At 38.3% G+C, this 12,022-nt stretch overlaps 1 protein-coding gene across 6 annotated transcripts in view; it reads left to right on the top strand.

Annotated features, from left to right (window-relative positions):
• Positions 1–11,674, top strand: part of HSF2BP (heat shock transcription factor 2 binding protein) — an 83,635-nt gene extending 71,961 nt beyond the window's left edge. For 4 of the 6 annotated variants that reach the window (XM_067739606.1, XM_067739605.1, XM_067739607.1 and 1 more), the window contains one exon: positions 9,721–11,672. In XM_067739606.1, the coding sequence (XP_067595707.1) occupies positions 9,721–9,929 (209 nt within the window). In that variant the 3' untranslated portion in view covers positions 9,930–11,672. Of the gene's footprint in view, positions 1–9,720 lie in introns of all 6 variants that reach the window. The other 2 variants (XM_067739609.1, XM_067739610.1) reach the window with 2 other exon arrangements.
• The last annotated feature ends 348 nt before the right edge of the window (positions 11,675–12,022 follow it).

Genomic DNA, 12,022 nt, shown 5'->3' with positions numbered 1-12,022 from the left:
TACAGCACTGTATAAGTTTAAGGTATACAGCATAATGATTTGACTTACACCCATCATGAAATGATTACAGTAGGTGTAGTGAACATCCATCATCTCATACAGATACAAAATTAAAGAAATAGAAAAAAATTTTTTTCCTTACGATGAGAACTCTTAGGAATTTCCCTCTTAACTTCCATATATAGCATACAGCAGTATAAATTATACTTATCATGTTGTACATTATATCCCTAGTACCTATTTATCCTATAACTGGACATTTGTTCTTTTGACCACCTTCATCCAATTCCCCCTTCCTGTACTCCCTGCCTCTGGTAAACACAAATCTGATCTTTTTCTATGAGTTTGTTTGTTTTTGAAGTATAATTGAGGAGACAGAATTTCTAAGATATCTTATATCCGAAATGTCTTTATTTTACCTCACCTATAATAGTCAGAGTTTGGCTGGGTATAGAATTCCAGGTTAGAATTACTTTTTATTTCTGAATTTTGAAAGCAACATTCCATTATCTTCTAATGTCCAGTGTTGAGAAGTTTTGATTCCTGATTCTTTGTATATGGTGTGTTTTCCCTCTAGAAACGTGTAGATTTTTCTCTTTGTTTCATTTTCTGAACTTAAATTTTATGTTGATACACCTGGTGTATTAGATGTAACTTTTATCAATTTTGCTGGAAACTGAAAGGGACCTTTCAGTTTAGAAACATATCTTTTGATTCTAGGAATCTTTAAAAAATTATTTTGAATTACTGAATCATTATAGAGTGATCTCCTCCTATCTGCTGACACAGTTTTCTCTTTTTGGAATATCTAATATTTGGTGTTGGGCCTCTCTTCTTTTTCTCCTATTGTTCATCTCTTTGCTTATTTTTTTTTATCTTTTATTGAAAATTCTATTGATGAAGATAAACAAACTTGAATAAATGGAAAGATAAATCCTTTTTTGGCTGAGAAGATTCTATATTGTTAAGCTGACACTTTTCCCCAGTAGGTCAAATAAAAATACTGATTGGGGAAGTCCTAGCCACAGCAATCAGATAGGAAAAAGAAATAAAAGGAATCCAAATTGGAAAGGAAGAAGTAAAACTGTCACTGTTTGCAGATGACATGATGCATGTACACAGAAAAGACACCACCAAAAAACTACTAGAACTCATCAATGAATTTGGTAATGTTGCAGGATACAAAATTAATATACAGAAATCTATTACATTTCTATACAAGGAGTGATAGGAAAGAGAAATTAAGGGAACAATCTCATTTACAATCACAGCAAAAAGAATAAAATACTTAGGAATAAAATGAAGGAGGTAAAAACCAGTACACTGAAAACTGTAAGACACTAATGAAAGAAATTGACGACAACACAAACAGTTGGGAATGATATACCATGTTAATGGATTGGAAGAATTAATATTGTTAAAATTTCCATGCCACCCAAGGCAAGCTACAGATTCAGTGCAATCCCCATCAAAATTGCTGATGGCATTTGTCACAGAACAAGAACAAATAACTTTAAAATTTGTATGGAAACAGAAAGACCCTGAATAGCCAAAACAATCTTGAGAAAGAATAATGGAGCTGGAGGAATCATACTCCCTGACTTCAGACTATATTACAAATCTACTGTAATCAAAACAGTATGGTACTGGCACAAAAAGAGACACATCAATGGAACAGAATAGAGAACCCAGAAGTAAAGCCACACACTTATGGTCAATTTATCTATGACAAAGGAAGCAAGAATATACAATGGCAGAAAGACAATCCTTGAATAAGTAGTGCTGGGAAAACTGGACAGCTACATGTAAAAGAATGAAATTAGAATATTTTCTTATACCATATACAAAAATAAACTCAAAATGGGTTAAAAACCTAAATGTAAGACTGGAAACCATAAAACCCCTTGAAGAAAACATAGGCAGAACTCTCTTTGACATAAATAATAGTAATTTTTTTTGGATCTGTCTCCTAAGGCAAAGGAAACAAAAGCACAAAAACCCCGAATGGTACCTAATTAAACTTAAAAGCTTTTGCTCAGCAAAGGAAACTGTTGACAAAATGAAAAGACAACCTATTAAATGGGAGAAAATATTTGCAAATGATATGACTAATAAGGGATTAAATCCAAAATATATAAACAGCTCATACAACTCAATATCAAAACACAAAGAACCCAATTAAAAAATGGGCAGAAGACTTGAATAGACATTTTTCCAAAGAAGACATACAGATGGCCAATAGGCCCATGCAAAGATGCTCAGCATTGCTAATCATCAGAGAAGTGCAAACCAAACCACAATGAGCTATCACCTCACACCTGTCAGAACAGCTATTATCAAAAAGACCACCAATAACAGATGTTGGTGGGGATGTGGAGAAAGGTGAATTCTTGTATGCTTGCTGGGAATATAAATTGGTGCAGCCACTGTGGAAAACAGTATGGAGGTGCCTCAAAGCTCAAGATATTGGGTTGGCCGGAAAGTTCGTTCAAACAGGCGAAGGAACTTTCTGGCCAACCTAATAGAACCAGCCCATGATCCAGCCATTCCACTCCTGAGTATATACCTGAAGAAAACAAAAACACTAATTCAAAAAGATATATGTATCCCAATGTTCATAGCATCATTATTTACAGTAGCCAAGATACGGAAGGAACGTAAGTGTGCATCAACAGATGAATGGATAACGAAGATGTGGCATGCATATACACACACACACACACACACACACACACACACACACTCGAATGAAATTTTGCCATTTGCAAAAACATGGATGGACCTGGAGGGCATTATGCTTAGTGAAGTAAGTCAGCCAGAGAAAGACAAATACTGTTTTATCACTTATATGTGGAGTCTAAAAAATACAACGAATGAATGAATATAGCAAAACAGAAACAGACTCACAGATATATAGAAAAGAATAGTGGTTGCTAGTGGGGAGAGGGGCAGGTTAGGGGCAAGATAGGCGTAGGGATTAAAAGGTACAAACTACTATGTATAAAATAAATAAGCTACAAGGATATATTTTACATCACAGGGAATATAGCCAATATTTTATAATAACTTTAAGTGGAGCATCATCTATAAAAATTTGAATCACTATGTTGTACACCTGAAACTAATATTGCAAATCAACTATACCTCAATAAAAAAAATTCTTTAAATTTTTAAATTTTTTTAAAAAATGACAAACACTGGAAAAATGCCAATAGGAATTTTTTTCTCTAAAAGAGATTTAGTTATTTATTTTTTATGGGTTTATAACATTATATGTTTCACGTGTGCAAAGTTATATTTTGACTTCTGCATACACTACAGCATGCCCACCACCAAAAGTTTAGTTTCCCTCTGTCACCCTACAGTTGACCCTCTTTACCCATTTTTCTCTTCCCCACCCACTTCCCCTCTGGTAACCACTACTGTGTTCTCTGTATCTATGTGTTTGTTTTTGTTTGGCTTGGTTTGTTCATTTAAAAAATTGCACATATGAGAGAAATTGTACAGTATTTGTCTTTGTCTGACTTAGTTCACTTAGCATAATACCCTAAAGGTCCACCTATATTGTCTCAAATGGCAAGATTTCATCTTTTTTTATGGTTGGGTAGTGTTCCATTGTGTGTGTGTGTGTGTGTATTTATACACACACACATATATTATATATATACACACACACACACACAGACACAGACACACATCACATCTTATTTATCCATTCATCCATCAGTGGACACTTAGGTTTCCATATCTTGGCTAATGTAAATAATTCTGTGATGAACATAGGAGATCAGATATCTTTTCAAATTAGTGTTTTTGTATTCTTTGGATAAATACCCAGGAGTGGACTAGCTGGGTCATTTGGTAGTTCTATTCTTAATTTTTTCAGGAACCTCCATACTGTTTTCCAGAGTGGCTGCACCAGTTTATATTCCCACCAACAGTACATGAGAGTTACTTTTCTCTACATCTTCACCAACACTTACTTCTTGCCTTTTTGATAATAACCATTCTAACAGGCACGAGGTGGTATCTCATTTTGGTTTTGATTTGCGTTTCCCTAGTAATTAGTGATGTTGAACATCTTTTCATGTGCCTATTGGCCATCTGTATGTCTTCTTTGGAAAAATGTCTGTTCAGCTCCTCTGCCTATTTTTAAATCAGGCTTTTATGTGTGTGAGTATGTGTGTTATATTCAGTTGTATGAGTTCTTTATATATGTTGGATATTAACCACTTACCAGATATATGCTTTGCAAATATCTTCTCCATTTGGTTGGTTGCCTTTTCTTTTTGTTGATGGTTTCCTTTGCTATGCATAAGTTTTTAGTTTGATGTAGTCCCATTTGTTTATTTTAGCTTTTGTTCCTTTTGCCTGAGGAGACATATTCAGAAAGATATTGCTAAGGCCAGTGTCAAAGAATGTACTGTTTTTTTTTTTTCTAGGAGTTTTGTGGTTTGAGGTCTTACATTCAAATCTTTAAGCCATTTTGAATTGATTGTTGTGTGTTGTGTGAGATAGTGGTCTAGTTTCATTCTTTTGCATATGGCTGTCCAATTTTCCTAACACTACTTATTGAAGAGGCTATCCTTTCTCCATTTTATGTTTTTTGCTCCTTTGTTGTAAATTAATTTTCCATATTATGTGTGGGTTTATTTCTGGGCTCTCAATTCTGTTCCATTGATCTATCTATCCATTGATTTTCTGCCCAAACCATACTGTTGTGATTACTATAGCTTTGTAGCATAATTTGAAATCAGGGAATGTGATACCTCCAGCTTTTTTCTTTTTCTCAGGATTGCTTTAGCTATTCAGGGTCTTTTGTGTTTCCATATAAGTTTTAGGATTGTTTGTTCTATTAATGTGAAAAATGTCATTGGAATTTTGATAGGAATTGCTTTAGGTAATATGGACATTTTAACAATGTATAACATTCCAATACATGAGCATGGGATATCTTTCCACTTCTTTGTGTCTTCTTCAGTTTCTTTCAACAGTGTCTTATAGTTTTCAGTGGACAGGTCTTTCATCTCCTTGGTTAAATTTATTTCTAGGTACTTTATTCTTTTTGTTGCAATTGCAGATGGGATTGTTTTCTTAATTTTTCTTTCTGATAGTTTGTTCTTAGTGTAAAGACACCCAACAGATCTTTTAATATTGATTTTATACCCTGGAACTTTACTATATTTGTTTATTATTTCTAACAGTTTTGTGTGTGTGTGTGTGGACTCTTTAGGGTTTTCTCTATGTAAAATCATTTTTCTGCCAACAGTGACAGTTTTATTTCTTCCTTTGCAAACTGGATGCCTTTTATTTTCTTTTACTTGCCTAATTGCTCTGGCTAGGACTTCCAATAGTATGTTGAATACGAGTGGTGAGAGTGGGCATCCTTGTCTTCTTCCTGATCTTAGAGAGGGATAGCTTTCGGTTTTTCACCAATGAGTATGATGTTAGCTATGGGTTTGTCATAGGCCTTTGTTATGTTGAGTTATGCTCCTTCTCTACCCATTTTATTGAGAGTTATTATCATAAGTTAATGTTGAATCTTGTCAAGTGCTTTTTCTGCATCTACTGAGATGATCATATGATTTGTACCTTTCATTTTATTAATGTCTTGTAACACATTGATTGATCTGCAGATGTTGCACCATTCTTGCATCCCTGGAATAAATCCCACTTGATTGTGGTGTATGATCCTTTTAATGTATTTTTTGTATTTAGTTTGTTAATATTTTATAGAGGATTTTTGCATCTGTGTTTATCAGAGAATATTGGCTTGCAGTTTTCTTTTTTGTGTTGTCCTTGCCTGGTTTTGGTATCAGGGTAATATAGGCTTCATAAAATCAGTTAGGAGGCATTCCCTCCGCCTCAGTTTTTTTGGAAGTGTTTGCATCCCTTTGTCTTTCGTACCGCTTTAGAGAGATTTCCTCTACTTTATTTTCCATACTGCCTATTGAAGTCTTCATCTCTACTATCGTGCACTTAATTTCCAGCTGCCTTTTTATTTTTTGGAATTAAAAAACTAGCATCCCATTCTTGCTTAATGGATAATACAACTTTTTAAAAAATCTCCTTGAGGAGGAGATTAATAAAGTTTAAAAAAAGTTTTCTTCTCATTGCCTAGTCTTTCTTTTGTCCTCCTTTTGTTTTTGTTGAAAATGATAATTATCTTCTTCTCAGGTGTCTGGTAATGCATCGTTTTGTGCTTGTGTTTAAGGGTGGGATTTATAATGCCAATTGGAAGCCCTGAGCATGTGAGTGGGGCTTGTGAACTTCACTGTAGTGTGAGCTGGCTCAGCCATTCTCAGCCATTCACTGGGAACCCACAGGTCAGTATCTTTAGATGTTTCCTCTTGGGTTGCTCAGATTGCCCAGAGAAGACTCATCCAACTATAGGAACGGAGGAGGGGAAGAAGGAGCATCTTAGAATTTGTGGGTATGTTTTAGCTTAATCCAATGTGTTTTCCAGACAGAACCTCCATCTTCAATTGTGCCTAATGTCCCCTGCTCCAGAGATTCTTTTTTTGAACGAATCTTAGTAGTTTATGTCTTCCAAGCAGTTTGTCCATTCCATCCAAGTTGCAAAATTTATGGGCACAAATTTCTTCATAATATTCCGTTATTATTCCTTTAATATCTGTAGGTTCTATAGTGATTTCTCCTCTTTCATTCCCCAAATTTGTAATCTGTGTCTGTCCTTTCTTCCTTCCCCGTTTCCTTGTGTAGCCTGGCTAGAGTTTTATCAATTTTATAGATTTTTTTTAACAGGGTCACCTTTTGGGTTTACTGTTTTCTCCCCAGTTGTTTTTTATTTGTCCTCATTTGTATTGATTTCTGCTCTTTATTATTACCTTCCTTTGGCATGTTTTGGGTTTGATTTTTTCTTTTTTTTATAGATGAAAGCTAAGGTAACTAATTTGAGACTTTGGTCTTTTCCAATATGAGCATTCAGTGCTATAATTTCCCCTGATAAGCGGTGATTTAACTGCGTCTATAAATTATGATACTGTGTTTTCATTTTCATTTCATTCAAAGTATTTCCTAGTTTTCCTTATGACTTCCTTCTTGATCCATACATTATTTAGAAGTATGTTGTTTTATTTCCAAATATTTGGAGATGTTTTCACATTTTTCTGTTATTTATTTTGTATTTCTGTTATTTTCTGTTATGTATTATATATTTCTGTTATTTCTAACTTAATTCCTTGTGATCACAGAGCGTACTTTGAACCCTTTTGAATGTATATTTGGTCAAGTTGGTTGATAGTGTTGTTCAGGGATTCTGTATCTTCACTGATTTTCTCTCTTTTTTAAAGTCAGTAATGGGAATAAAAGTATTAAAGTTTCCAACCTCTGATTGTGAATTTATTTGCACTTGGATTTCTAGCATATTGTGCTTTGTTTCTCTTAAAGCTCTGTTGTTAGGTACATGCCTAATTAAGACTGTCATGTCTTTCTGATGCATTAACTTCTTTATAATTATACAATTATACAATTATAATCCCTCCTTATCCATGGTAATATTTTTTGTTCTGAAGTCCACCTTGTCTGATAATAATATAGGCTCTGCAGACTTCTTTTAATTAGTGTTTGCATGGCATGATTTTATTCTTTTATTTTTATCCTGTGTCTTTATATTTATCTTGGGTGTCTTGTAGACAATGTATAATTGGGTCTTGACGTTTTGTGCATTCTCTGTCTTTTAAGCAGTGTATTTATACAGTTTTCGTCTAATGTATATAGAAATACAGAAATATTTCTAGTTGTTTCTTTTTTCCTCTTTTTTATCCGCTGTTGGATTATTTAATATTCTATTTTATCTGCACTGTTGGCTTATCATTTACATTTTAAAAACTCTTTTTAGTATTTTCCCTAGGGTTTACAATACAATCTTTAATTAACTGTGATTCATTAATTATATTAATTAATCACAGTTAGTTGAAGATTTTCAATTGAAACATTAAAAATCTTTAAATAACATTGTACTGCTTCAGGTATACTGCAAGAACCCTAAAGCAGTGCTTTCCCATCTATTAATCGTATTTATTTCAGATCCCTTTTCTAATTGTTTCTAAATCTGGGTTATCTCTGAGTCTGGCTCTGCTGATTACTTTATTACTGCAGTGGGGTTTTGTTTCCCTTGCTTTGTCATTGTAATTTCTGATTGAGTGTTGGGCATTGTGTGGAGGGCAGCAGAGCAGAGGTCAGCAAACTTTTCCTGTAATGAGCTAGCTATTAAATACTTTGAGCTTTGAGCGTCATGTGTGGTTTCTGTTGCATATTATTCTTCTGTTTTGTTTTCTTTTAAGATAACTTTAAAATGTAAGAACCAACCTTAGCTCACAGCCTGTGCAGAAACAGGTCCTGGGCTGGATTTGGCCCTTGGGCCACAGTGCGCCAACCTCTGCAGGAGAGAATGAAGTACACAGAGAGTGTTTACACCTCCTGTTCTGTGGGGCTGTCGGTGTGGGCGTTGGGCTGGTGTGGGTTTTGTCACTGTGGTGACCTCTGTGCCGCTGGTTTCCAGTCTTCTCCTTCCTTGTGCTGCGGGTGAGGACTGAGTTGCCAGTCCTTTGTCAGTCTCCACCCCCAGCTGCGGGCCTTCCCTTTGGGTCTGTGCCTCAGGAGGGGTCTCCTTCCATCCTCTTGCCCCTCCCGCTGCTGCCGTAGACTGCTTTTGCTAGGCTGGAGGACGCAGGGGAGTTCTCTGTTGTTTTGGTTCGGCTCCCATCCACCTGCATCTGAGTGGCGCCTTCCCCGTGATCCTGTCCTCCTCCCTGTGGCAGCCGCTCTGCCTGTGTCTTTGGCAGTTTTTGTGCCAGAGCAAGTTTCCTTCCCCTTCCCCCGAATAGGAGCACTTCAGCGGTCTGGGCCCAGGGTAGGACAGGGGTTTTTTTCCGCTTCCCAACACAGCAGTCTTCACTGAGCCCTGGTAGCGCTCGTTCAGTGGGGAAGGGCTCCGGGGGCCTTGGTGCTGTGGCAGTTCCCACTGAGGGTTTCCTCAGTCTACTCTCTCAGTCCACTTACTTCTTAAAAGGTTTTTAAAGTGTAGTGCTAAGAAGGAGGTACTGATTTTGAGTCTGGTTCCAATTACAATATCTAATCAAGAATCAGTGGCATGTTAAAGGCTCCCAGTAGAGAGACGTGGTGAGGAGAATTGGATCCCCGGTGGTTAAAGGTTATAACTTGTGTTGGGCCGTTGTTTCAGTCCAGCTGCTTTTTAGTGGCTGCTACAGTATATGCAGGGCTGCCAGGTTCTGTAACTCCAGAGAGCATTCACACGGGAAAACGGAATTCGCTTTGAGTGTTGCAGCTGTGACTTTGCGGAACTCAGTGGCCTGAAGAGATGCCATATCTGTATGTGGTCTCTCGGGGCTTTGCTGCACTTGGAGTGAAAAGGAAGTAATACCTCTTAAAGCAATCTTATAACTGGGCAGAATTACAGAAAGCTACATGAAAAGCCCTCATATTTTCAGTTCAGCATTTTAGAGTTATGTGACTGTGATATTTGAAGGTGGGATGTTACTAGAGGATGCCATTGTCATGCTCCTCTTATGAGCTAAGCTTTCACATCAGGAAGTGACACTGTTTGGGGTCAGCTCATAGTTTACTAAACTGTCACATCCATCATTCAGAGAGGCCAAGAACCCCTGAGGGGTGGATTCTGCCCCAAGGTCCCTGTAGGTTTTATTCTAACCAGAAGTGTCACCTCTTTCCCCCTAGACCCGGACACAGAGGTGTGTCTTCACGTGCTGCGCCTTGTCCAGTCTGTGGTGCTGGAGCCAGAAGTCTTCTCCAGGACGGCCTCGGAGATCCGCAGCTCCCTGCCCCTGCAGCGCATCCTGGCCATGGCCAAGAGCCGCAACCCTCACCTGCAGGCCGTGGCCCAGGAGCTCCTGGAGGACCTGCGCACTCTGGAGCGTGATGCGTAAGGGTGCTCAGCGCCGGCATCCTCTCCCTGGGTCCCCACTTTGTCTTCTAAAGCCACCAGCCGTGTGCCATGTGTTACAGATAGCAAATGTGATGCCTAGAGACGGCTGTGTCCTGAGATGTGCCCACCTGACTTGCTCCTGGAAGTGAACGTGCTTGTGGGTGGTGGGTTAATTTTGCCGGAGGTGAGCCTGAGAAAGGGTCTATTCTTCCGTGAAGACCCACATCAGCTGCATCCGGAAGAGGGCCTTCTCAGAGTGGCTCCTGCTGCCCAGGAGACCCTGAGACCTGTCGGTTCCCCCTAAAAGCGGAAGGTTGAATAACCGCCTACCCCGTTGGTCAGCGTTTTCCTGAGATACCTTTCTTGAAAAACAGTTCGTTCGGCTCTCTAATAATTATAATTAATTCCCCCCACCAGTTCAAGTTTACCTTTAAATCTTTTGGTGAACCTGCTATTTCAGATGATATTGGACATTTTAGTTGTATATTTTTGTGCCTCTTTTATTTTGAGTAAAGAAAGTCAGAAGAATCATTGGTGTGCTACAACTATTGTTCTCTGAAATATTATAAACTTGATGTTAGGAAGGCGTATATTACAACGCACACGCCCGTGGTTGGTGGAAAAACCCTCCTTACATTGCCCTGCGTCCTTTGGCTATGAGCTCAGGAGTCCAGTTTTTCTATAACAGTATCATGACAAGGGCCTCATAGATTAGAGCACATGCAGCTGCTTGGAGTTCTTTAACAATGTGCACGGGTATGTGTACCAGGCCCCTCATCATGTGTCCTTCTCAACCACAGAGAGCAGAGGAGGATGTGCTCCGTTTCTCACAGGTGTCACAACGTGTGAGTGCGGTTCCCTCTCTGGCACTCCTAGAGGCATAGCAGCGCATGCTGTGTCCCTCAGGATGACGCTGCAGGCCCGTGGTCTCTGGGCATCCTGTAGGAGCAGAAACACTTGCAGGCGTCCCATACACATTCGTATGCTGTTTCTGCTTGCTGGCAGTTTGGAATAACTTCATGTTTCTTTTGTCAGCAATGTGCAGTTTATGGCTGAGGCTGAACGAAGGAGCTCACAGGAAGGCACAGTTGCTTGAATTTCACGAGCCGACATATTGTGGAACCTGGCTCATCAGAACCAGAGAAATGTTGTAGAAGGCAGTTTAAAATTCACGGAGGCAGAAATTGGTCCATCTGTGCTGTGTGGCTCTGTAGGTCCTGTTGATTGGCAAATAAAATTGAGAATGTTGTGTTTTTGTTCTTTTCTAGCATAGTATCATTTTCATTTTGGTTATTTGTTTGATAAGGTAACAGGAGATAAACTAGTATAATTAGTTGTGCTGCCTCTAGAAATGCAGGGTCTTTTTCCTGCCAAAGATGGGATCAGCGGCTTATAGAGAAAAATGAAACCGGGCCAAACCCGTGAATGTTGCACAGTTCAGGTAATTAGTAGATGGATGTGATTAAGAAGGATACGTTTTTCTTCCTCCTAATTTTAAAGTGCTAAGGATAGCAAGAGTTCTTATGAAAACTCCTTAAGCAAGAAACATGTCATATATATGGAATCTAAAAGAAATGGTTCTGAAGAAGCTAGGGGCAGGACAGGAACAAAGATGCAGATGTAGAAAATGGACTCGAGGACATAGGGAAGGGGAAGGGGAAGCTGGGACGAAGTGAGAGAGTAGCATTGACATATAAACACTACCAAATGTAAAATAGATAGCTAGTGGGAAGCGGCCGCATAGCACAGGGAGATCAGCTCAGTGCCACCTAGAGGGGTGGGATAGGGAGGGTGGGATAGGGAGGGTGGGAGAGAGACACAAGAGGGAAGAGAAATGGTGATAAACGTATATGTATAGTGATTCACTTGGTTATACAGCAGAAACTAACACACCATTGTAAAGCAATTATACTCCAATGAAGATATGAAAAAAAAGAAACATGTCAAATACATGTTTTGAATGTATATCACAGGAAAAGTACTTAAGGCCAATTTTAAGGAGTGACTAGCCTTTCTAATATTTTTGCTCTTCTTATGAAGGTCAAGGGGAAAATGGGTTCTTCACTTTTTTTGCATCTAAAGCTCTAAAGAAAA

Source organism: Pseudorca crassidens, chromosome 5 (genome assembly GCF_039906515.1).
Source record: "Pseudorca crassidens isolate mPseCra1 chromosome 5, mPseCra1.hap1, whole genome shotgun sequence".
Classification (NCBI taxonomy): Eukaryota; Metazoa; Chordata; class Mammalia; order Artiodactyla; family Delphinidae; genus Pseudorca; species Pseudorca crassidens.
This window is presented reverse-complemented; position numbering and strand designations above follow the sequence as displayed.